General features: G+C 43.9%; 2 protein-coding genes across 4 annotated transcripts; one reads left to right on the forward strand and one right to left on the reverse strand.

Annotated features, from left to right (window-relative positions):
* Positions 1-5,672: 5,672 nt before the first annotated feature.
* Positions 5,673-20,050, forward strand: rassf8a (Ras association domain family member 8a). 3 transcript variants are annotated; one of them, XM_080028321.1, is made up of 6 exons: positions 5,673-6,024; positions 11,946-12,143; positions 13,799-14,580; positions 14,803-15,000; positions 15,955-16,126; positions 18,030-20,050. In XM_080028321.1, exons 2-6 carry the CDS (start codon positions 12,041-12,043, stop codon positions 18,149-18,151), a joined length of 1,377 nt encoding a protein of 458 aa, XP_079884447.1. In that variant the 5' UTR covers positions 5,673-6,024; positions 11,946-12,040; the 3' UTR covers positions 18,152-20,050. The 3 variants fall into 3 exon arrangements, with proteins under 3 accessions (XP_079884447.1, XP_079884449.1, XP_079884448.1); XM_080028323.1 differs by having other exon boundaries at positions 15,982-16,126; XM_080028322.1 differs by having other exon boundaries at positions 13,799-14,574.
* A 901-nt stretch (positions 20,051-20,951) lies between these two features.
* bhlhe41 (basic helix-loop-helix family, member e41) lies at positions 20,952-25,049 on the reverse strand. The gene is made up of 5 exons (XM_080027184.1): positions 24,716-25,049; positions 24,528-24,594; positions 24,265-24,372; positions 24,042-24,153; positions 20,952-23,725 (listed from the first exon to the last, which is right to left on the reverse strand). The coding sequence occupies exons 1-5, from the start codon at positions 24,775-24,777 to the stop codon at positions 22,809-22,811; spliced, it is 1,266 nt and encodes a 421-aa protein (XP_079883310.1). The 5' UTR covers positions 24,778-25,049; the 3' UTR covers positions 20,952-22,808.
* Between the last annotated feature and the right edge of the window lie 1,484 nt (positions 25,050-26,533).

The raw sequence follows: 26,533 nt of genomic DNA on the forward strand, positions 1-26,533 counted from the left end.
CAAGGACATGTCTGCCCTGTATGAAGGGAATAAGAGCCTTGAGGCCCAAATAAACTGCCCTTATCTCCAGCACATTGATATGTTCTGTGTCCCAAGGAGGCCCCCAGAGACCCCTCACTGCTCTGCCTTCCCAGACCGCCCCCCAGCCTGACTGGGAAGCATCCGTAGACACTATGGTCCGCCTCGAGGGGAGATTGCCCAAGGGGGCTCCCTGTGTGAGCAACCTGCTGTCCCGCCATGGACGCAGGGCTCTGAGACATGGCTGTGTTATCCGGAGCTTTACATGTCTGTCCCTGTGTGGGTTTAGGTTGAAAGCATTCAGCCACCGCTGTAGGGGCCGCGCTTTGAGGAGGCCCAATGGGACCACCACCACTGCTGCCGAAATCAACCCCAGCAGTCTCTGGAGGTGGATTAGTTCTAGGCGCTTGCCTAGGCGAAAGATGCGCAGGGCCCCCAGAATTTTCGCCACTCTCTGAGGGGTGAGTGATGCCCTCATTGTGAGGGAGTTCAGACATAGTCCTAAAAAGACTGTCTCCTGCCTTGGCATGAGGTTGCTCTTCTTCAAGTTGACCTGGAAGCCAAGAGACTGAACGTGGGACAGGACAGTCCCTGTGTCCTGCACTACCTGCTGGCGAGACGGAGCGCAGACTAACCAATCGTCCAAGTACGGCATGATTTTTAAGCCTGCCCTCTGTAGGGGCATCAAGGCAGCTGCCACCACCCTGGTAAATACCCTGGGGGACAGGGAGAGGCCAAATGGGAGGACTTTGAACTCGTAAGCTTGTCCCCGAAAGGCAAAGCGTAGGAACTTCCAATGTTCCTGACAAATAGGGACGTGAAAATAAGCGTCCTTGAGATCGATAGTGGTGAACCACTCTTTTTCCTCTATTGCCTCCATGATGTGCCTTGTGTGCAGCATCTTGAAGGGTAAGGTTTTCATAAAGGCATTTAAGCCCCTGAGGTCCAGAATGGGGCGCAGCCCCCCGTCTTTCTTTGGAACCAGGAAATATATTGAATAAAAGCCAGTGTGCTGTTCGCTGGAACTTACTTTTGCAATTGCTCCTTTTTGTAGCAGTGTGGCGATTTCCTCGGCCAACACATCTGCCTGGACTGGGTCCTTCACGGACGTTACACGGACCCTGGAAAAAGGTGGGGGCCGCCGCCGAAATTGGAGCCTGTAACCCCTGGCGACTGTTGACAGTACCCAGGGGTCTGAAACTTTCTGCTCCCAGCTGTCCAGGCGTAGCTGGGAGTGAACCCCGGCGGCTGTCCCACCAATCCTATTCATGACCCTGCCGGGGCCTTTGGCCCCTCGGGGGACGTCTCCTTTGGGGAGCCCCTCTTGATGTTGAGTGGGACAGAAACCCCTGCTGCAGTGGCCTTTCTTTAGCACCGCTGTAGCCCTGGTTGCCCGGGTTCTGACGTCTGTCGTGCACCCAAGGACCTTGACGGCCCTCAGCAGTCTGATATGGTTGCTGCCGGCCAGTCGGTCGCTGCCCTGTCCTCCCAGGGTGAGTAAACGTGCGTTGCACACTCTCCCTGGCTCGTGCAGTTTGTTCAGCCTTCCTCAGCACATTCTGGGAGTCTGAATGAAACATTGAGCCTGGCTCCACCGGCATATTGGTGAGCTCGCTCTTAATATTTGCTGGGAGGTTCGTTTGAGCCAGCCAGATCTGCCTGCGGGTCATCATGGCTGATGACATAGCCGCCCCCACATCCCGGGTGAGCTGGGAATGGGTGGATAAGGCCGCATCTACCAAGTTCCTGGTGTCGCGGTCAGCTGTACTAACAGTCTTCCTGATAGCTGCCAGTAGGATAGCCAAAGCATTTCCTGCAGAAGCTGCACGAGCAGCTGCATTGTAGGTCCTGCAAACCAAGCGGTCCGTCTTGTCGCACTCCTTTCGTGGACACCGTGGGTCAGCTGTGACCTTCTCTGGGCTGAGAGAGGTTAAGGCTGCCATCTCCTTCTCCACCGGAGGCATCTCACCCAGTCCTGTCTCCGGCGGGTATCGTGCCTTAGCCATCCTCCTGCAGCCTGCATTAAACTGAGGTGCTTGGCTAGGAGTACTCCAAGCTTTCTTCAGCATCTTGCAGTAGTCTTCTGCTGCTGGAATAGCCACTGAAGGACGGGGTTTTGGAATGCCAGCCCAGACCCCCTCTGTCTGACTTGGGACTTCCACTGGGGTGTCAAGTCCCAGGATCTTGGCAGCACTCAGGACCCTTGAGAGCACACTATCCTGACCCGGCTCTTCCGAACACTCATCTGCAGAAGCAGATCCCACTGGATGGGATGAGCTGAGGCTGTGTGGCTCTGCAGCAACCGCCGGTTGTCCCTCCTCAGCGAAGAGGGAACCCCGGGCATAGAGGGATATAGAGTCCGGGTGGTTGGCTTCTGGCTCCTGGTACGATGACATATGTGCGGGGGATGTTCGACCAGAGGTGTGAGCCTCAGAGAAAGCTTCACTCTGAGAGCGAGTTTCAATTCTGCCCACCCTGTCTGTCAGGCCACGAATGGCAGACAAAATTTGCAGCTGTATATCCTCCCGTCCTGCCGCTGCCACTGGGGTGGGGCCTGGACCTTCTGGCTGCAGAGCCCCTCTTGAGGCTCGTCTTTTGCTACGGCCATGGGAATGCTCACGTTGGCCTCTTCCCTCTCGTTTGCGTGAATGGCTGCTCTTAGAGTGGTGGTCCTGTACCCTACCATCGGTGGGAGAAGGAGCACCTGCCGCAGCGCCGGGGGGGTGTTCTCCTAACCAAGCCCTCCGAGACCTCTCATCCAGCGGTAGGTCCAATGCAGCTAGGCATGGGGACTCCACATCCTCCAAGAGGTGAGCCCTGCCCAAGCATGGGGGACACTCTCTGTGACCATCACGGGGGTCCATGGTCGCTCCACAGAAACGGCATGTCTGGGGGGCCATATCTTATTCTTTTCTCTATATTTAATCAAATTCACCCACAATATGTATGCGGACATACAATGGGGGACAACTATAAGAACCCAGCCTTCTGCGCACAGAGGTTAAGGGGCTTTAAGTTGCTTAACAGCTCTATTTTATTTTTATTTTATTTTCCTTTCTTCTTCCTTTTTTCTTCTCTCAATTTTCTTTTTCTTCTTCTTTTTCCCTACAATGGGGAATAAATAAAGAAACCTGTTCAGGGAAAATTAAGTTGATCATCAAAATCAAAATCAACTCTGAATAGTACGAATCAACACTCTTGGGACGTACGAGGAAAATATATAAATAAAGCACTTCTAACGCCGGCAGGCAAGGCTTTGTTTATTGTACTTATTCTTAGTATTTAACAAAAAGTGTATTTCGCCCCAACCCTGCTTTTCCTTGCAGGCTAAGGGGAGAAGCAACAGGTGTTAACAATCAACAACAATCAAACACCATATGCTACAAAACTACAGCAGACCAATTCGGTGCGCCAATAGTTACAACCTGTAATCACAGGGAAGCCAATTTAACAATCCTCAGGGACACAAGGCACCTGCACAATAATGTGACGGATTACTAGCTTCGTAAATTTTCAAACACAACTTACCGGTCTCCTAGATGAGGCGAGAAAGGCATAGAGGAAGAGGCGTGCTCCCCCGGATGCTAAATACACTCCGAGCCCGCCTCTAAAGGTCGGTCATACGACTCTGTTGATATTATGGTCTCGAAAGATAGGTAGAATGGAGGGTATCATTCACGGTTAGACCGTAGTGACGGTCTGAGGGAGGTCGAAATAGATACACACGTCCTTCAACTGCTAACATGGTCGCATGTTTAGAGGCAATCCCCTTTTACACAGCCAGTGAAAGCCGGGAATATGCCGGCCTTTCGGCCCTCCCCCCAGCTGTGTAAATGCGACAGTTGCGGAACGAGGGAAGAAAGGTGCGAGTGATCGTTCCGGGAATTTTACTACCTCGGGGGGTAGTAAGTTTCCCGACACGATCAGTTCCGCCTCTCTGTTTAAATGCTCCAGCTTGTTGTTGCGGAACAGGGGGGCGTTTGACGTTCCATAGTCTACGTTCTAAACATGCGACCATGTTAGCAGTTGAAGGACGTGTGTTTAACATTAACCACGGCGGCCTGATGTCCCGTAAAAATCACCAAATAAAAGGAACGGTGTATAATCTAGCTGATCATAAGGTCCGTTGCTCAATCCAAACCCCCGCGCTTCATTTTGCAGAGTGTATGAGTCTATTTCTGCCCAGGAGAAGTTGTACAATGGAAAGCTAGGCTAGGCTAAGTAAGGGATAAAGTATGGCGAACGGGTCACTTGCTAGAAATAAAGACCGACAAGCTGAAGCAGGAGCCCGACGCGCAGCGGAGGGCTCTTGTTCATCTTGAAGGTCGACCTAGTAACGGGGAATAGTCTGCTCGCCCCGCTAGACTGTCTGCTTCAGCTGACTGAAGGCTCCGGCTCAGCTGTTAGCCACAGAGCTACTGTTTTGCTAACACATTCCGCCGCCGCTATTATTATCCTAAGTCTAAGCGTATATCCACACTTTATTTCTGTCTACAGTAACGTGACTTCACACACTGTGTGTATGTGTATGTCTGATTGGCAGATCGCTGCCCTCACAAAGAGACTCGCTCACAACCAACCTGTCACACACACACACACACACACAGAGGTGAAGCGGTCGGATTGATTTAGTCAGTTTGGTTAACTGTCCCAGTGATGTTGGACTCAGCGCGTAGCGAGATCAACTGGCACATCGTGGGGACAGTAAAATACGGCCCTCTTACTGCAAGCTCCAGCACTTCTGCTCTCAATTCACCGGCCATTGTTGTTGTTGTAAAGCAGCTGACTGGCGCGGCGCTAAATGTTTACGTCACACCTGACGCTGTTTACAAGCACCTCTTTCATTCCGGAGCGCTGTGTAAAAGGGACTACTGATGCGCCAGCAGGCCGGCGTTGCTTGGTTCTGTGTAAATAACACAGAAGCAAGCAAAGCCGGCATATTGGAGTGATGTTGTTCCGTCAATATGCCGCAATCTCTGTGTAAAAGGGGCTTATGGAACGTCAAACGCCACCTTGTGCAACAACAAGCTGAAGCATTTAAACAGAGAGGCGGAACTGATTGTGTCGGGAATCTTACTACCCCGAGGTAGTAAAATTCCCGGAACAATCTCTCGCTCCTTCCTTCCCTCGTTCCGCAACGGTCGCATTTATACAGCAGGGCGGAGGGCCGAAATTCCGGCATATTCCCGGCTTTCACTGGCTGTGTAAAAGGGGCTCATATTTTTATACTGCAGTAGGCTCCCTTTGAATAAAAGCAACGCACAACTTTCTTTTGAAAACACATTATGAATGAAACACTTTCTCCAGGCTACATCTGCAGATTTTTATTTAATTATTTATTTTAATCCTACATGACTTTCAACTTGTTCTTAAACAAAGCAACATACCAGGAAGCACTCATTTAACTTGAGTCAACTCCATGATCAATTAGATTTATCATGGGATTGACACAGCCTTGCTCACATATGGCCCTAAATGGGCCTATTTTGGAGTGGGGTTATTATGTCAGTATTTTATATGGTCTTTCGTTTATAGATGTCCTGCATGTGTAAAAGTTGGCTCTTTGTCGCCTCCCCCCTCAAACTGTATTGCAGCTTTACAACAGTCCACAATGCCTTGCGGTGTCCCATTTCCAGTCGTTCCAATGCGATGGATCTACCAGCAGGGGTAATGAAAACGGAGAGAGGGGCTTTTTCCGCAGCTTATTGGTGAGACCGCAAACGCCTAGCGCACAGAGAGGACACAGAACTTTCGGACAGGGGACCGAACCGTGAATTGTGTGTGGCGGAGGTGCCTTTAGCCTTTTGTTCTGTGGTTTGTTTTGTTTTTGTGTTTTTCGTCCTGCAGCCAAGCGTTACTTTGTCGCAGTTCGTCGGTGAAGTGATTTACCGGGCAATGGTGAAACAGGGATACATTTTTGCGGAATTCACGCCGTTACCTGTGATTTCACCCTAAACTTCACTTCGGATAGGGAGCACCGACCTAAATCCCATTTGCACCTCAAAGGTAAGAGCATTACACGGATGCTAATAATAGCAGAATGTGCTGCTGCGGCTGCTGAGACCGCTTTAGTTGCGACTGAGATAACGGAAACATTTCTGTAGTAGAAGAGTTGGGCTATACTCTCCGAGCCCACCACTACAACCCATTATCGCCATTTCTCCACACCAACAATATGAGGAATAGGGGTGCAGTGTAAGGCTAAAAGGGACCCATGTAATGTGTCTCGTCAGGATGTTGATATAGTCTGCTTCAAAAACATCAAACTATAAGCTATATACTCTTAATTATGTATTTGTTCATTTGAGAAGTATAGGCTACAGTTAAAGGCAATCGTGAGTGTTTCGGGTGATTCAGACTTTATGTATTTTGCAGTTTTTTTCAGCAGGCCTTGGTTTTGTAGAACATAGTTTCATAAATGTTGCTTTGCCCTTTTTCACACTAATGTCAATGTCTGTCATCAGGTCCAGCATCTTCTGCAAGTATAGGGAGCCTCAGAGACTGTTTATACATTAGTAAGCATAAACACGATCTAGATCTAGGCCTAACAATCACCTACAGGTTATTCTCTCTGAATTACAAACACATAAACATCAGGTTTCTCAGCAGGACCAACCTGTGGAGTTGCTGCACTCTGCCAAGGTTTTATGTCTCTACAGTCTTTTGCTTAGAGCACTGTTTTAGTCTAGAAGTAGAATCATGTATTTCAGTGGTTTATTTTTCTGCATTTAAGGGTGTCATGGTATCATGAAGACCGGGCTCCAAAGAACCACCTCCAGACTGGAAAAATAAATTAACTTTTTTATGCCTGGCTGCAATTTTAGTTGCTGCTGGAGAAAAAAAAACACATTTAAGTTCTATAAATGCTTATATGCAAAAGTGTGTGTGATTCAGCACCAGATGATGTTTTACGAACCGCTGTTACGTCTAAACCTTGGCTAGGGCCACCCGCTGTGCTGCTTGCATGCTGCTGTGCCTCTGCCCCAGTGCAAGGGGTCCTGCTGCCTGCCCCAGCTGACTCTTCAAAGCTGGCTAGTGTGTGAGCAGCAAATATGGCAAGGGAACAAAGGCGGCATTATTGCTGGCCAAACGTGCCGTCCAGATGTTCAAGATGCTGCCAGCACTGACCTCCCCAAATGTGGGAGGCTGCTCCAGAACCTAATAGTTTAATATCAGCCAGGCCCAGAGAGAGAGGGAGGGGGGAGTTTGCTCCGGGGCAGTGCCTGCTGCAGAGCTCTCAAGACCTGAGGGTTTTGTCTGTAGCGTGACTGGATGTGGGTTTAATCCAAAATACTCCGATTTTTAGATTGCAACTGGAAAAAAGTTGGATTGCTGATGCTAAGCAATGCCTGTTCCTTCTTTTTGTATATGTTTGGGCCAACTTCGGTGCTAAGTTTAGGGCACACATATTTATACAAAAAACATTCTCTTTTGTTAGGACATTTTGCAGTTGTCTTCTTGCCCCTCTAAGCACAAATATATTGTCTCCCCTTAATGGCTGGTTTATAAAAGGTTATTATCTACATTGCAGCATTAAAGATATTGTCACTGTGAAGTGGCTAATGCAACTGTGAGACTGGAGAATCTGGAGAATGCTTGTTATCGAAAGCCCTTTCTTTCAAAATCAGCAAATATTTTTTCACAGTAAGCTACCTGTCCGTACTGTGTGCGCTCGGAAAAACACACAGCCTAGGCTCTGTAAACGGGCATGTGGCTAGCTAGTGTGGCCCCCTTTTTTTAACATAGCCTTTGTTTACATACCAGTTTACAGAGCCTCAGCCTATTAACACCAGATATTCAAGTGTGTTCCAGAATCGCTGACTCCACCTTTAACTGAGATGCAGAGGCAGCAGAGGCATTGAGACATCTCTTAAAAGAATAAGATTTAGTGAATCTCTTTTGTTTTTTACATACATCAAACAAGGATTGCACAATTCAACTGTTCAAAATGTTGCAAACACATGTTTGATCTTTTAGAGTCTGCCCCAGTTTTAAAACACTTCTGAATGGATGCAGTTTGTTGAAGTGTCATTGCATAGCTGTTGCCTGTTGGAATGCATACCTTGAATCTTATCAGATTCCCCTTTTACAGGATCAAGGCCTGTGTCTGGCAACAGTATTTGCCCTGCTTTGTTTACAGAGGCACCGGGTGTTGTATACATGCCAGGCTGGCAAACTGATGATGAGGAACTATTTTATCTGGTTCCCACTACAAGACCCTTAACTGTTAACCACACAGGGATTGTTTACTGGCCTGAGTCACTTGATGACAATCTGGGGCAATTGAAAGCAGGGAAAGAGATATTTCCTGTCAGTTCCAACCGAGTCACAGCCACCAGTGCCTCCACAATAAAGCAGCATCTGTCTTAGGCTGCTCACAGAACTCTACTTCGCAACAGATCTGTTACCAATTACAAAGGAGTATAAATGGCTAGTAATTACATGTTAAACTACGGGGAGTCCAATTTAAATTAAAGTTTTGGTTAGCATTAGGCAAGGGGGTTTAAATTCAAGTACAATAGACTGTTGTCGCTTCAGTCTATAAGAAGTATCCCATTGTCTTTCATTAACAACAGCTTGGGGGAGTTTTGCATGTCAGAATCCCCTGGATAATAAATGATGCACTACTTTTATTTGGCTGCTTGGTATAAATGCCTTCAAATTTACAATGCCTAAAGTTATGTGCATCGTGGAATGACTGTATTGTTTTCCACTTTCTTAAACAATGGTCAGTACATTTGGATACGAACCAGAGGGTCACAGCGTCTATTCGGGGAAGTGGTGACTTGTGTGGGACATTAGTGTTTTCCTGTGAGATCATTTTTTCTCAACTTGCGGACCCACAGGCTTTCTCTTGACTGGATCTCGGTCTCGATTTTGTTTTTATAATGTAATGAAAGCCCAGTTTCTCTCTTTTTTTCCCCTCAAATACCCCCTTGTTCAGCAAACTGCAGGTATACTCAGGCCAGTTTGTGATGTTTGACAGACTGTAAATCTCCCAAATAAGCAGTGCCGTATTACAAGCTCATACTGTAAGACCACCTACAGTAATTTTTCTTCATGGTGTATTTTACAGTGTTGGACCACCACCCACAGGACCATATGGTAGGTTGTTTACACCAGCAGCAGCAGCCAGTGGAAGCCTTTTTTCCTGCCAGCTCGGTATGCTCCTGTAGGCCTGGAGAATATAGTCAGCCTGCTCACACACACCTCTCTGCTCTGAAAGGAACACATCTTGAGTCAACACTTCTGAACCAAATACTGAACCAAATGTCCCCTGGAGTCACAAGGAGTTGCTGCAATCATCTCTTAAAGGTCACTTATAATGCAAAAAACAATTTTTTATTGTTTTTCAACAATCATATGGTTCCCCTGCTGTGTCAAGAGACTCCCAAAGTATGAGGAAAAACAACCCTTTCTTTTTCTCCACCTCAACCCCTTCTGAAATTGTGTTCAAAAACCCCAATCAGACTATCTACCCCTTATTACATCATATATGTCATTGTGAGAAATATTAAAAAAAAATTCAGCATGAAAACAGTTTCGAGCAGAAACCGAAATTAAATTTTTTTGAAGCTGAGAATGAGCATAATGTGTGATCTTTAGTAAGGTTTAAATAGAATTCACAGCCATTTAAGCCCTCCTCTGTCTCTGCCTGAAATGCCTCTCTCTGGCATAAGACGAGATGCACAAATCAGGCAGCGGGCATCTCCCCAGGCTTTGGCTTTGACAGGCCTGAGGAACGGAGCTTCCAGAGCTCAGGATGGCACTCTGCCCCATACTGCTGTGCCCTTTCTGGCTTAATGTTAATGAAAATAAATGTTGTGAGGAAGGTATGTGACAGTTAGAAATTCCCTGCAAGAGTCTTGTTGAGCTTGTGCAAGGAAGCTGCGTTAAATCAGCCTGTTTATTTAGTCTTTACTGCAGATGAAGTGATCAGATATGTTTGAAAAGTTGCTGAATTGAAAAGTTAAATGTGTTTTGATTTTGAAAACATGTTAAAGCTCAACTTTTGTTAATGCCAATATAATATACATTATACCATGCAGTAGTCCTTGGAAATCCCCCCTTACTAAAGTGCTTTTATATGTAGTATTTTTTTAGGCACCTTCCTCCCCTTCCCCCCCCCTTGGATTCTCTCCGAACCCTTTCCCTGGCTTATCCACTATGCCTGCTTTGCATCAAGACTTATTCAGGCCCCATTTACTTTTTCCACATGCCCCTGGAAAAAACGGGTTAAACAAAATGGGGACAGTGTTTTGGGTCCCTGTAGAAAGAATCTTGCTGTGTGTGTGACACGTTTTTTCAGTTCCTCTCAACCCTTCAGCCCTTAATGCCATTTAAGGGCTGTCCGAATGAAGGACAAAAGCGGTTTCCAACCAGCTGTGAATATGCCAAGAATAGAGTGATCGCGTGCCAGGCCACAGATGAAGGTGACAAACATACAAATGCACAGGCTGTGTATTTATTGGATTAATACTAAACGAGACACTCTTTGTACACTTGAATCAGTGTCCCTGAATCTCTGATAAATCACTGAGCTTTTATGAGCTAAAACGATTAGCTGATTAATAGGTAACTACTTGGTTTATACCACACAAAAAGATGGAATACTCTCACTAATAATCACTTACAGTAATTTATCAAGCAAAAATCAAATTTCACTTTCTAAACTTGTTATGGGTGTTTTTGTTCTTGTTATAAAGTAAACAATAATGCAATCAACTGATTAAAAAAAATGGAAATAAGCATTAGTCACAGCTCCATCTGTTTGTGTTCTACCAATTTTATCTTGCATCGCTTCTTATTGTCTTTATCACATTTTTCAGAACAGCAATCGGTGGAGACGGCTGCTGTGGGTGACTTTGTGAATGTGTATGGGGGGATAGGCAGACTGGGGGAGGTGTAATTGGTGGGGGGTTGGCAAACAATGGACCTTTTGACTCTGTGGTGTAGGTGCAGTGAAGGTTAGATCCACGGGGAATGATACGGATCTGGGGAGATGCCATTCACATTCTATCCCAGTGCACTGTCCTTGAAGAACACTTTGAAGGATCCCTCGCCCTTGACGTGTTTTTAACATCCTGTGTGGTGTCAGAATTATTCACATTTTAAAAAAATTGCTTTGAAAATCTGGTTAGACAGTTTACACTTACACATGTGCATAGCTGATTTGGTGAATCTTTAAATTGCACCAGTTGGAAGCAATTATATAAAAATAAAAATAATAATATATTCAATTTATATAGCGCTTTTCTCGCACTCAAAGCGCTTCAAATAGACTTTATATAGACAGCCCATCTTAAAATGTAGTTATTCTCACATCATAGCATTAGCTTTCCTTGTACAATGACTATGTTACATGTGTTTGAGATTTCTGAAAATCAATCCAACATCAAAAACAAATCCCTACTCTCCGGTGTAATAATTCTTCCGGACCTCCTTTTTTCTTTTTCTTCCATGTTCATGCTTTCTCTGTTTCACTCTTGGTTCTTGTCCTCACTTTATGTCATCTTCCAATTCTTTCAACCTAGCTCTCTGTACAAAAGCAGGAACTGGACTTGGGAATTCCTGCTGGCAGACTCTTCCTGCACCCCCAACAGACATGTACCTATTCATAGAAGAACAAAACAAGCGTGTTATCACCAGATGCTCCTTCCATGCCTGGCTGTACAAGTCCATTCTCAACTGGACTATTCTTTTCTACACTGAGCTACTTACTTAAATAGCCTCACTGTACCTTGTATAATAGCCACGTATCTGAGCACTTGTTTTTAGTAGGTGTTATCCCAGTTGGAACTGTTTCAATGTGCGCGTGTCCGTTAAGACTCTATCCGTTAAGGCCACTGAGTATTACAGCTGTGGCCTTGAGCACATCCTGACTCACTGCTTCCTGTTTTCCCCTCCATGTTTCCTCCCATGTGAAGTGGCCAGAGGGGGCCTGAGACTCCCTGCACCACTGAAGCCTTCAGCCATGCCGGGGCCAACACTACACAACCGGCCCCCTCGCTTCTGACCCACCATGGAACTCAAGGTCTGGGTGGATGGAGTCCAGAGGGTCGTCTGCGGGGTCACTGAGGCAACCACCTGCCAGGAAGTGGTGATCGCTCTGGCACAGGCCATAGGTAGATACATTTTCTACTAGTATGAAAACACACACACACACACACACACACACATACACACACACACGTACCAACACACACACACACACACACCTCTGAGAGGACTCTTAGACTCCCTCATGCAGTAAATTGGATTACGCTATTGTGAATTGGACTTGGCTCATTTAAAGTCACACCCAAGTGATTCAATAAATGCTTCTTGCTCACATACATTAATTAAGCATTTTTTGCGAATCCATAATGTTAGCAGTACTTTGTGTTGTACTTGTGTAAAAACATTGGTATCTAGCTTTCAATAATAGCCAATATTATCTTGTTGGCAAACAATGTTATGGACATGCGAGGACAAGGAATTTAATACATTCCTGATCCTAAGCCACTTTTGTCACATTTTGTTATAAACCTGCGTAGTGCTAGTGACATTCAGGCAATGCATTTCATTTCGAAAGGCTGCAGACAATCCAGTTTGTTTCGCTTTGGATACAGGCTGCTCTGACTGCACAGCACTTCCATGTCCACTACACATCTTAAAGTTGTTTGTACATGAGGTTAGTCTGCTAATCTAAGAATATTTTCTCTCACATGTTATGCATCACAAGTACTTCTTTAGTAGCCAAGGTATACTTTATTGAAGCCTTTTCATCAAGGGTATCCCAACTGTAATCTAAGTATGAGGCTCTTCAAAATGCCAAGTTCTCTTTTATTAACTTGAATCAACCGAGTACTTGAGACTCCTGCCCTCATGGTAAGCTCCTGCTGAGATACAGTGGGTCATAGGCAGAGGCTTTATTGGTACTTTCTTGGATCCGAGCAACCCCCCCTTTCCCATATGGCTCCTTCAGGAACATGGCACCTTCAACAGACTGTATTGACATCACATCCCACAAAGCGCTCGGTAGCAGGAGGGAAAGTCTGACTCACCCTTCGGTCTACTGCCAAACTGAGAAAGCAGCACTTCTGAGCCCCTTCCTCTGCCTTTTTCTACTGTTAAAAGCATATGTACCAGTTCAGGCTATCAGACGTCCATGTTGATTTGGTACTTTAGCATTTTACAGGAGATCCTGTCTAAACACCCCTGCAAGTGTTGTGTATATATTATTTCTTCTAAACATTTGATCAGATGTCTAATGTCAAAGGGTTGTTTGTTATGCCGAACCCACTAAGAGTGGCCTACACTGCAGATCTTTGCAGCTTTTAGTCTCTTTTAGCTGATTATGCAGTTTGTCAACCTGCTTACTGTATGGTTGAGACTTAACCCATTGATGCCTGATAGTGCGGGACGAAACATGTATCTCCTTTCTGTCGCGCAGCATCAGGCATCAATGGGTTAAGGCTCTTATCTCACTTATAAAACCACTGTGAGCTGTTTTCAGCAATAAAACCAGACAGGCTGGCTTAAATAGGAACTTTAACTCCAGCAGAATGATAATGTTGCTCTGTGTCTGCTAAATGTGTGAGAAGTCAGTTGTTTGAAACCTGTTATCCTAATAGTTTTATTAAATTATCCTATATCATGGCTACATTTTTTGAGTTTGCTTTAAAATCATTCAAAATAGCTTGAAGCAGCTTTGAATATAAAATCTAAATTCCCGCAATGAGAATATGTTACACGTTGCGTTTTTTTGTTGTTTAAAATCAATTTTTTTCCCGCCCAGGTCGCACGGGGAGATACACCTTGGTAGAGAAATGGCGGGACACCGAGCGCCACCTGGCCCCTCACGAGAGCCCCGTGGCTTCTCTGAACACCTGGGGCCAATACGCCGGTGACGTGCAGTTGATCCTGCACCGTACAGGCCCCTCTCTGACTGAGCGGCCCCCCTCAGAGGGGCCCCCTCTCCGAGGGCCAGAGCGGGGGCTGCACCGGCAGAGCCTCCCTCCCCTCGCTAAGCTTCGGCATCCCAACGACCACTCCCTCCGCCGCCGTGAACCGCGCCGCAAGTCTCTGACCTTCACCGGCGCTCCCAGAGGCCTCAGGGAGATACTGGGAGGAGGGAGAGTGGGAGAGGCCGAGGCCAAGCGGAGGTTCCACCATGCGGGGCCAGCCATCGGGGCCGCCTCACCCGGCCTGTGGGCCTGTCGCATGGAGGATCTGGTCCGCCTGGTCAGTCTACAGAGAGAGACTCTCAACGTGCTGGAGAAGAAGCTGGGGGCCTACGAGGCTGAGCTCCAGGGCCTTGCTGAAGGCCGAGGGGGCCGAGAGGGAGGCTCCATGGGAGAGCACAGTGCAGGAGGAGGAGGGGGGCTGATGGAGGACATCCTCAGGCTGGAGAAACATCTGAGGAAGAACGAGGTGGAGATGGAGGAGGAGGAGTTCTGGGCCACTGAGCTGCAAATTGAGCTGGAGAGCGAGAGACAGCTGGAGGAGAGACTACAGGACCTGCGAGGACGCCTGCAGGGCTGTGAGCTGGACATAGGAGAAAAGCTGGCAATGGTACAGGTGTGCTTTGTGTGGGACATTTTGGGGGGATTGAATTACAAAATCTTATTTTAGAAGCGTATTTTGGGATAATATACTATCAACCAGCAAAGAAAAATAATTCCTTTGTTGGTTCTTTTTGATCAAAGTTGTTTAGCCTGTTCCTCGTAGTGATGTTTGTGTATTGTAATAGGTGGTTAACTTTTCTTTTTACCATGTCTGTTCGTCTCTTTGTCCCATCAGAGTGTGGAGGCAGGCCTGGAAGAGGAGCGGCTGCACAGGGAGCGTCAGGAGAACCAGTGGGTGAGCGAGGCAGAGGCTCGGGGTCAGGTCCTCAGGGTGAAGACAGAGCTGAAAGCCCAGGAGAGACAGGCAGTGCAGCTGGAGAGCAGCTGCAGAGCTGTGGACAGGTCACTGGGACAAAGCAGCAAGAAGCTGCAGGTGAGACACAAGCATGCATTCAAGTGCTTATTTTTAATTGCCAAAGTTTTTTTTTTTTTTTTCAAAATAAGACTGCAGGGTGATGTATTGATAAGGAAGACTGTCTATCAGTAAGAATGCATTAAAGCATTTGTGCACCTGACACACCTCTCACTGTGATGCAGAATCTCTGCCAGTTTGAAGATGAACTCAAACCTTTATTTTATTTTATTTTATTTTATTTTATTTTATTTTATTTTATTTTATTTTATTTTATTTTATTTTATTTTATTTTATTTTATTTTATTTTATTTTATTTTATTTTATTTTATTTTATTTTATTTTATTTTATTTTATTTATTTTATTTTATTTTATTTTATTTTATTTATTTTATTTATTTTATTTATTTTATTTATTTTATTTATTTTATTTATTTTATTTTATTTTATTTTATTTTATTTTATTTTATTTTATTTATTTTATTTATTTTATTTATTTTATTTATTTATTTTATTTTACCGATGTGTGCTTTACAGGGGAGTACTACTGCATATATGAAGTTGTTGGTGGCTCCAGAGAGAACTGTATGAAGTCTTTATAAATTGTGTCAATTGAACTGAACAATGGAAAATCTTGGAGTGTGGAAGTAATAATAACAAGATCTATGTTGACAGCTCCTCATGCTTGAAGCTAAATTAGTCACAGCGCCACTACACAACAACAACCTCATTCTTCGTTGGCGTTTGAGTTGCATTGTGGGCAATGTAGGCATCAAGCTTTTAACATGAAGAAGAATAAATGGAATTAAAAAGGCGATTTCTGGCCAAATTATTCAAACCCGAAATCCATGTATAGTAAGGTCGGAAAATGTATTTATTATGGGTTAGTTATTATAGTCCCTCCCCTAATAATCTGTAACTATAGCTGTCAGTCAGTCTCAAGCTGACTTGAAAACGCTTTCTTGCTTCCTGAAGAATCCATTGCATGCTGTTTTATTAAAGGACATGCAGCACGAGCTGGAGCAGCTGACCAAGGAGCTAAGGCAGGTCAACCTGCAGCAGTTCATCAAGCAGACGGGCTCCAAGGTTACAGTGCTGCCGGCTGAACCCACTGACGATGAAAGTACTCTCAACACTCACAGTATAGGTAATGTCCTTTTGTTATACACATTTAATGGGTGGATTTTTAATTACAGGTTTAACTCCAATGCCTCAAATATAAGAGTACAGTATTGTGTCAAATATAGCATCTTATATCTAGTGTGTCACACGTGGGCTCTACATTGCTGACATAAATGACAATTAGGGAAATGACCCTGTAGCAGTCGGTCACATGAGGGTCAGTCAAGTCTATCTGATCTGAGCTGGTCTGGCACAAGACAGGAATTAAAACTTAATTGAATGATAAAACACACTTTGGTTGCCATTTACACTGGAGGCACATGACTTGGTTTTTTTACTGCAGTGCATGAAGTGCAGTTTGTCTTGAAAGCTTTTGCATTGGTAAAGTAAATCTGTTCCATCAAATTTATTTTCCTACCTCATGTGTTCTTGACAAATTGCTGGGAGAAAGTGACTCAGCTTGGTGTGTGTGTAAGTGTGTGTGATTATGTGACAGAAAATGGGGTAGGGTTTAGTGGAGAGTACAGTATTAGTTTTTACCTACTCCAGAACTTGCAACTATATTCTCCAGGCCAATAGCTGCCTGGATACAGACAGACCTGGCGTCATTCATTCACCCTACTTTCTCTGTCTATCCGTCATTCCTTCCATCACGCTGTCCCTCTATCACATGCTCAGCAGTTTGTGTGATGGAGCTGATTGGACCAAAGCTCTGATGCCCTTCAGGAGACTAGCAGAGAGCTGATACATTAACTTTGAGGGCTGAATAATGGGAGAGCTGTCACAACGTAATAGAGGACATCCACAACAACTATCAGCCAGCTAGTTATTCAAAACTTTACAGTAAAAAAGTACCACGTCATTGGTGGCATAGTAATTGATAGCGGTGGTGAAAAAAATCAAGATTCCTACCTTCTGAGATTTTGAATCGATTCATAATTTGCAAAAAATAAGTTTATTTGTATTCATTTTTATTATTAGTTATTTTTATATACATATTTGGCTGCCACCAGTTATGTAGAGTTGCCTTACATTTAACATCCATTCTAAGCTTCAAAAATAGACATGCATAAAGATAGATAAGACATTGACTTTCAGGAATAGGGTGAGTTAAGCCTTCATCTTTTGCAATATGTGTTTGAACCACAGCTTTTACAATAAAGCCTGGAGGCATAGAGCTGCATATCAAACTTGAGATACGAGTTTTATAGGCGGAAGCCAAAATGTACAAACTTAGAAGATAAGCCTGCAAGTAGAAAGTTATGTATAAATTCAAATGTACAAGCAAAAACATCTATTTTTAAGCACAACTATGAAATATTTAGTAGTCCACATGCCCGCAGCCTTAATAACTGGTAGCATTTTCGTGTTTAGTGTACCCAAAAATGCATTCTCCCAAATTTGCTCTTAAAGGAATGGCGGTCAAAATGATGCTTTACTGTTACCACCTACTTGCTTTGATTTCGGTTCAAATCTGTCACACAACAGTTATCCTAATCTTAATCTGAATATATCTAAAGAGTCCAAATCCTGATTGCATGACATGGGCTTCCTCATTGGTCTCTTTGTTAAACTACGTGCTCATAGAGTTCAGTTAAAAATAAGTACCGGTAATAAAACAATTCTTTATGTCCTTCTAGTAACCTTCTGTATCATGTGTGAAAAATCACACTTTAGTGCCCAGCCATTCAAGCCATTAAATCCACTGCATCGGCAGTTTCTCTGAATGGCTCAGGACTGCCCCTTGGTGGCAGTATAGCAGAGATAACATGCAGTGTAAATCTGGTTCTGTATTTTTTTTTAAATTGGGTCACTACTTGTTATGTTATGAATCATTGATTTGAAATTTGAAATACAAAACTTAGTGTGAGAAAATGTCTCTGTAATACATTTCTAATTCTCTTTCTGTCAATTCTTTTTATTCTCAGATTTAGTTCCCCTGACGGGCTCCCTGAAGCGCCCTGTGTCGTCGCACACAATGCCAAGTCACCTCCGGGTCCTCCACAGCCCGCTAGCTTCTGGCCTGAACCCAGAGGGGATCTATGTGTGAGATGGAAGGAACAAATCATGGCTCCCTTTCTGAGGCAATTTCACCCTTGGAACACATTTTGTGAGTGGATATCTTTAGCACAGGATACCCTATGTAGCACACCGCTATGCACTGTTGTCTCAGTTACATAAAGGCAACCTTGATTTTGAAGACTCAAATAATGAAGGAACAATGGTGATTGTTGAATTGAAGTCTTGGAGCACTTGGTGGGAATGGAAATGGCATGAAGAAAAAACCAACGGCAAGCAGCACCTTGTGTCATGGTGCACACTCTGAACGTGTTTGGACTTTCTAAACATCAGGCTGTTGTCGACTTACTTTATAAACATATCCACTTAATGTACTTTTATTCTCACTTTAGTACCTACTGAAGGATTTGAATAGTTTTTCTCACTAGCATCATGACTCAAAACGATTGCCTTTTAAACAGTATTCTTGAGAATCTTATGGTATGTAAATCTGTGAAGCGTATCTCTAAAATCAAATGGAATTTTTGCAGTGAAAACATTTCACCCAGGACTTGTTCTTATATATGTAATGAAGGATCCACTATTGTCTATAGTAAAACTGTCTACTGTAGAATGTATCATTTTGCATATCAGAATGTATTCCTGTAGCTCGGACTGTCTGTTTCAACTATGCACAGATGATTAATAGTTTTGTTACCTAAGAATGTTTCTGTCTGTATGTACCAACAGGCTGGCTAACTGTAAATATGTTTTCTTAATTTTCAGCTTTAATTGTTATATTTGATTACAAAGCTGTTCATTCACAGTTACAAAAGTGGAGTGCCCTCATTCCTGCAGCAATATCTGCATAATGAAACAGTGTTAAATATCCTCTTAAGCTGATTCTGTGTTTTTAAGATGACTTTACAGTATATTTTTGCCAAATGTATTATGCTTGTTTTCTGTAAGGATCGTTGGCCAAAGATTAGTAGGTCTTGTTGCATGATTGTGTCATTAATATAGCCATATCTGAATGTGCAGAGCACCTGCAGTATAGTAAATCAATTAGTTGAGTCTAAAAACAGTGGCATGTAATAATACAATGGCTAGCTATAGCTACAGTGTGTATGAGAAAGAGAGCGAGTCAGTGACTACAGAGTGTGTGTGTGTGTGTGTGTGTGTGTCCGCAGAGTCCGCAGAATAGCCAAGGTGTGAATCCCTTCCTTGGTTGTAATTCAGCTGCTAATAACATCAAAGTGCCTTATATTCATTCCACGGTTGGATAATGTAACATGAAGCTTTAGTAGAGACATTTAACTAATGATCATGGTTAGTTTAGATCAAATGTCTTTAGATATTTTGGTGCCACATAGTTGCACAGAGAGAAACGGAAATAACACAGCAACAAAGGAAACTATAATTATGTTGTATCCGTCAGTATTTTGTAGGAATGTCAATGGTAATAACATGTCACCATAATACATCATTCACATGTTCTCTCTTTTATTTCATCATGCAACACATACTGTTTACCCCTAGTCACCAGTTTGGATGAGTACGGTCTCCCTTGGAATCGATGGCTGATGTAAGAAGGGAAATCCACCCTGTAACGTAATGTTCAGTATCCACAAAAACGCAACAAAACACATCGTCACCACAATGTGTCTCTCTTTTGGTTTAAAAACTAGGATATGATAGTCTATATATTGGGAGGTGAATTTTCCCTTTAAGAAACCACTTTTGTGCATATTCCACTGTTGGATGAGACGTAGCTGTGGTCACTGTTTACAACCGCATATGTTCTAGGGAACTGTAAAGATGTCGACTGTACTCAACCTGTTTGTATTTTTTCTTGCCTTAATATACTGCAAAGTGTTGACAGATGTATGGCTGTAACTGGCTGCTGATATGACATGGATAGCATGATTCAATAAACCATCTGCCAAAAAAAGTTGTCAAAAGTGGCTTGTAACTATTTCCCTGTGGTCGGAAATGAGAATGAGGTTGTACAGTATATGCTATGAAAGCTGTTTAAACTTCTCACCAGCAGATGGAGACCTTTACTCAGGAATGGTGGAAACATAGACACAACATGGTGGGGATAAGAATCAGGTGGAAAACACCTTTTTCTCAAAGGAGAATGGAATGATGAGGAATGCCATTAAATTAATTTTCATGCAATCAATAAACAATGTTAATTAGCCTCATAGGAGGTTTTTAGGAAGGGTGATTTCTGGTAAAATTATACCAGGGATGAATTGTCTTGAACTTTCAAAGACGCTCTTTGTGGTGGAAGAAGATAGTGATAGAACGTTAATGTAATTTGATCTGAGAGAAAAAGTTGGGAGTTTGAAAAAGGGTCTCCACTTGCACGTTCTTGCCGAACCTTGAAAGGCATACGTTGGGTTTCATTGTGGCCAGGTTAACCAGAAAGTCAAGGGAGGAAGTTTCAAGACTCATGAAACTATTAAGATTAAATGAATATCTTTGTATAAACCAGTTAATGGCATCAACAAAGACTGGATTTGAGCCTGCTTAAGGCTTTTGACAAGTAGGGAGGAGGCCCCTTGTTTTTCATCCAACTGAACAGAGGGAGGGTAATCTCACTTCATCATCCTTTTATCACATGACATTTGTTTGAGGCCTTGGCTTAATGTACATTCCTCTGCTGTGACCAGTCAGGTGATTACAGGCTTTGCAACAATACCTTTCATCTTTTGGACTTACACTATTGTTGACTGTTAGCAATACTGTACTGTTCTAACATGCTCCAGTAGTGGTCCTGCATTCGCTAGCACGTGAGACTTTGAACATGAAGGAAATGTCTGTTTAATAAGAGGAAGCCTGCAGAGTTTAGTTTTAATATTTATTTTACAACTCATCAGCAATAATTTAGAACAGCATATGTGTAAAGCATTAACAAAAAATGTGCAACAGTTGCTCAGTTAAATCTTTAAAAAAAAAGAAAATCCATAGACTTATACAACATTGACATAGACATTTATACTTTATGGTATATTCACACACGAAAAAATATTTACAGATGCACATGCCACTTTATATAACAGCTGATAACAGATTGGAGGCGAAACCAGCAGAAGAAATCTACAAGCAATGTCTGCAAAATACAATTAAAAGTCATCTGTTTATTCAGTCACACGTGAAACTTTAAAAAAGCTGAACAACACGACACTTGCAGGAATTAATCTCTTAGAAAAACAGGCCAAGATGAAGTTAAAGTTCCTAAAATGGCGAAGGGCGTAACTCATGGCCACATGACCACAGCTTCTTTCCCGCCATTGTCAAACATTTGAAAAAAAAAAAGGTTTTATTTATTGATAGCAAACAACACAGAACCGGGGATAGTCTGGCATGTAGTAGGATTGGTAATTGTTTTTTTAGTTTATGATTGTAATAATTTTTCCCCGAAAGAGCGAGAAATAAGCAGTGTTTTGTAACATTGGGCAAATGACTTTATTGTCACATGACTGCTTGAAATCCTGGCGATCTCTGCTTTCTCTTTTGAAATCTAAAGCTTTATCTCAAGAAAACTCAACACAAAAACAAAAAGGGTCAAAGAGAAGTACAGTGATTGACTCAAAGATAAGGTGACTTTTTGTTGGGGGGGGGGGCAGATAAAAGTGCACGTTACGTCTGAAAGAGTAAAGATCTTCATAGATACAAACTTTACAGCTGGGAAAAATACAAGTACATTCAATATCAAAGATCTATAAGGTGCTATCCTACAATGTTTCTGGAGGTACAGGAGGTCACTGTCCCTCTGTGCTGAAATGCTGCATTCAGGGGACATACAATATGCTGGTCAAGCAGCCCCTTGTGAAAAAAGGGTTTCTTCTTTCCATTTTTCTGTATGCTTTCAGTGATTTTACTTTTTTCACAAAAACAAAGAAGTAAAGCAGAGTTAACACAGAATTGTAAAAATCAGCTCAGGCATAATAGCTCTCCCATTATTTCATTATTATCAATGTGTTATTGTCAAAGTAGCTGATGTTTATATTTGTTGTTCATGATGGTGTGTGTGTGTGTGTGTGTGTGTGTGTGTGTGTGTGTGTGTGTGTGTGTGTGTGTGTGTGTGTGTGTGTGTGTGTGTGTGTGTGTGTGTGTGTGTGTTGGGAGGCGGGTCTTCTCAGGAGGGACAGTAATGTGCTTCCCATATGAGCCAACCCCATGCGCCAAGTACGAGATGAGGTATTGTGGGCGTTGCACTTTCAGGGGCACTCCTCTAAAAGGCCCATCTAGTGAACATTTACATGTTCATGAATAAGACTGTCTTCCAGGTAATACTATTTACAGTCAGTCAGCCAAGCTCGTAATAACCTTGGCAGAGGTCAGTTGCAACTTCATACATCCAAAGTGGCTTTCTGATTGGGATAAAGAGCACTGTAGTACTACTCAAAGTTTTGGCACCAATGATGCCATTTCAAAAGTTTTTATCAAAGAGGATACAAAACGAACTCCAGCACAATACAGCCGTGTATTAATGTCAATCATTGTCGATACTCATTTTTCGATTGATTAATCTAGCATAAGTGCAAAAGGCACACGCCGTTACAAATGTCCCCTGTTTCGCCACAATATTGTACACGAGAAACTCCTCTGTGAAACCTCGTTTTTAAAACTAGCTTAAAAGAAATAATAATGAAATACATAAACTCCTCGGGAGAATGCACGGAAAGGTTACAGACAAATTAGCTTGTTTGACAGGCAGAAAACTGATCACGTGGGCTGCTCTCGCTCTCCTGGGTCGCGTCATCTACGTCATCCTCCCCGTCGTCGCTCGCGGGACTTTCCTCGCGGTCCTCAGGTGAGCCCGCCTCAGCCTCGTGTGACTCGTCGCTGTCTGGACTGTGGGAGCCCTTGGACGAAGCGCCAAAGTGCGCAGAAAAGCCGGGGAAAGCGGCGGCCGCGGCTGCTGCTGCCGCCTGAGCCGGGTACAGCCAGGGGAAAGGGGATGCAAGAGCGGTCGGATACATGTACTTTTCAATGTTGCTTTTGTCGAGAAAAGGCATATAAGACGCCGCGGCTGAGGGGTTGATGAAGTAGAAAGGCATGCAAATAGGCGTCTGCTGCTGTCCCACACTGCTTATTCCCATCAGAGAGTTCATTAGGGACAGTTCGGGCCTGGTGGGGTCTGCGCCCCCTAACCCGCTCCCGGGCCAGTTCATCTTTGGTTTTTTGGCAGGGCGATCATCTCCAAACTCTTGCTTGATCTTCATCGCCTTGTGTCCCTGCACCGTGTTGCGCACACATTCTTTGTCTTTGCCATCGTTCTTTTCAGCCTCGCCCCCGTATCCACTGTCCGTGTCTGTGTCGTTCTCGTTTAGCTCCCCGCCCTGGGTCCTCTGGATGACCGGGACGCAGTTAGCTTGGCTGTCGGCTTTCTGCTCCTCCTGTGAGTCCCCGGCGGGTAGCTGGTGCTGCGCGCCGGTCTGGAACTGCGCCAACACCTTGTGAAGGTGGTTGATGAGCTGCGCGCACCTCTGCTCTCGCGTCGTCCAGTTCTCAAAATGACTCAGGTACTGCAGGACCTCTTTGGCACAGGCCTGGAACCCGGTGTGGAACTCATCCAGGTCTGCATGAATGGAAGATTTCATCGACCGGTCCCCTGCAAAAAAAAAACCGTGAAATTCAGAGATTAACAACTTGTCATTCTGTAAGCGGTGGCACATTATGAGCCAATGTCTCGATCAGACAGACGCCTGTCAACAGCACGTGTTTTTATTGTGTTGTGTGGTAATCTCCAAATGCGCATTATCGCTATAGCTTTTATTTGTTTATGTAGCCTACATGTTCTAGTATTGTATTAATAAGACAGGCTTTCTCTATATAAGGAATATTGTGTCATGTTATCCAAACAGTTTAATATTGCAACCACAGAAAATTACCAAGAAGTAAAACATTTTTTAAAAAACCTCTCTTACCGTTCTGCAAAGCAATAATCTTCTGGTGCTGCTGCTCAGTGACAGCAGTCAGTGCGTTTAAATGTTTCAGCGTCAACTCCAGGACAACAGCCTTCTCCAAGTGCCCGAGCGTCTATGGCGGAAAACAAAGGTTCAGTTGGTTGTTTGCGAGATCTCTACCATATAAAACCATGCAGGTTCGCTAAGCATGTGAATACAAACTTTTGTAGTGTCATGATCTCACCGAGAGCTTCAGATGTTCGGGTAACAAATCCTTGAGTTGGCCAATACATTCGTTGATTCTGTCTCTCCTCTTCTTCTCTATCAACCGGTGTGGTAACTTGTATGCGTCCTGCTGGCAGAAATATATATTTACTGTAAACACACCTAAAGTAATTCTCTTATAGGCTACATATGAATGGTTTTGAGTAAGAAGAACGAGCGGAGGTTTGATAAAGAAAACAAACGAAATATTTAGATTGTCTTTGTGTAAGAAAGCGCACGCACCTTCCCACCATCTTCTCGCTTTATTCCTCTTTTGGATTTGCACATGTAGAGAGCGGGGTAATCCACCCTAAAGTGAAGAGGAAAGTCTCCGTTTATTCACCAGGTTACCATAACACTTACATAGACATAGTTGGACAGTTTTCTTTTTCTTATTAATTTATTTCTCTCTCTCCAAAAGCGACACTCACCCCAAAAAATCGGCGTGCTCCATGAACTGCCTGTCCTGTAAATGCGGTATTCTTTCGTCCATCACTTCTCCGCTGCTGGTTATTCGCTCCTGAGCTTCTTTGGGAGAATGTTTGTTATTCCAAGAACCACAGACGGTCGGAGATGATGCACAGTGCGTGTCCTCGCGTGGAGCTGCGCTTCAGACTGATGTCTATAGTTCCCTGAGCTGCCACTTCGCAAAGCCGTCGGTGCTGTGTTTAGAGCGCACGCGCGCCCCCGGTAGGGAACAGCTTCAGACTCACGTGTAGCCTGCACCAGCACAAAGTCCGGTAATTAGACCTTCTCCGTGTTATGGCAGCGAGTGCCGCTGTGTGTCCGAACACTTTCGACCTGATTGCTGAAACGTGCGCAAAACGTTGCAGAGGAGGCGTGATGAGAGACCGACTGATCCACATAATCACAAGTTCACTCACGGTGGCTTTCCTGCATCTCATTGAGTTTGCCCACTAAACTAGCATACGGACAGAGAATTGACCGGACAGGCTGTAAGGTCTGATGTGAATAATAATCCAACAGATAGGCTATCACCAAACTCTCTTGCATACATTCACAGTTAAGAGGAAACCCACAAACCCTAAATGCTCACTTTAAAATAAAAAATGTTGCAGTTTTTTTCTAATGTTCATTAACATCCACATCCATTCTATTTTAGAGTTAAAACAATGTGTGAAGTTAATGAGGAGTTAACACTTTCAAATATTCAAGGTGGGTGCGTGTGCACGTCGTGCCCGCTCGTCTGGGTCTGTCTGTCGGTGCTGTTGCCCGCAGCCAGGCAGGGTAGCCTATTCATACATCTCCAGTCGTTCAAAGCTGCGTTGTCAGTAACCATGGCACTGGCCCAGATGTGTGCTCAAACACGTGCGTCGCGCTTCTTCATTAACCTCAGCATGTGTGTTGCGCGCTCTCGCTCTCTCTTTCTCTCTCTCTCTCTCTCTCTCTCTCTCTCTCTCTCTCTCTCTCTCTCTCTCTCACACACACACACACACTCACACTTTTATCTGAGCGTCGTTGTCCGATGATAAAATATTAATAACATAGCACAAGATTTTTGTGACTTTTACTTTTTGATTTCTATGATCTTCTAAAAGGCTAATATCCACCAGATGATGTTTTTTTTATTATCACTATATTTCCTGGTAATAAAAGTCAGCAAGATTTCAGAACTTTAGATCAAAATAAAAAAATCAAGAGTTATATTTGAACAAGTTCAAAAAATAAATAAAAAAAGTTTTAGAAATGACTCCGGGGGTTTATCTGATTGCCAGTGACACCTTCCCCTCTCGTGAACATTAAAGTGCTTGAAAACACTGTATTCGGAGCCCCTGTAATGCCCTTGCATGCCTTATGATCACATTACTTCTTCCTGTACGTCATGTGACTTTCTGGTTGGCAGCATATGGCTCTCTTGTGTAACAGTGCTGACAAAGAACAATCCACTCAGTCTGGGCGCTCAAATGAAGTGTGACCTCCTCTGTGCTGCTGGCTTTTCATTAACTCGTACCTGCTGATTTGCCTCTCTCTGTACTTTCCCTTTTATTCAAGTTTAATGTAACTGTAAGGGGGATTCATCTCACGGTTGTATGTTGGAAACCCCCTTTGTGTCTTGGCCCCCCTCTTCCTTTCCTCCACAGTATACTGCCTGCTCTAAATGTGGCACCAGAGCCGCTCTAGGAATCCAGTCCAAATGTTTTCCATATTAGTTCAGAGCCTTCTCTGTTTCCAAATAGCAGGCGAGCCGGGGCTTATGGTGAGAGGAGGAGAGGCCTTGGCAGGGGAGG

The sequence above is a fragment of the Ammodytes marinus genome (assembly GCF_949987685.1).
Source record: "Ammodytes marinus genome assembly, chromosome: 5".
Classification (NCBI taxonomy): Eukaryota; Metazoa; Chordata; class Actinopteri; order Uranoscopiformes; family Ammodytidae; genus Ammodytes; species Ammodytes marinus.

Bases quoted from the DNA above. Each gene is read 5' to 3' on its own strand.
- rassf8a (XM_080028321.1), top strand. From the start codon at position 12,041: ATGGAACTCAAGGTCTGGGTGGATGGAGTCCAGAGGGTCGTCTGCGGG. The intron at 12,144-13,798 runs GTAGATACATTT...TTTCCCGCCCAG, and splicing joins CGCTCTGGCACAGGCCATAG to GTCGCACGGGGAGATACACC. The intron at 15,001-15,954 runs GTGAGACACAAG...TGCTTCCTGAAG, and splicing joins AAAGCAGCAAGAAGCTGCAG to AATCCATTGCATGCTGTTTT.
- bhlhe41 (XM_080027184.1), bottom strand. From the start codon at position 24,777: ATGGACGAAAGAATACCGCATTTACAGGACAGGCAGTTCATGGAGCAC. The intron at 24,595-24,715 runs GTGAGTGTCGCT...TCTTCACTTTAG, and splicing joins GAGCACGCCGATTTTTTGGG to GGTGGATTACCCCGCTCTCT. The intron at 24,373-24,527 runs GTGCGTGCGCTT...TTCTGCCAGCAG, and splicing joins AGCGAGAAGATGGTGGGAAG to GACGCATACAAGTTACCACA.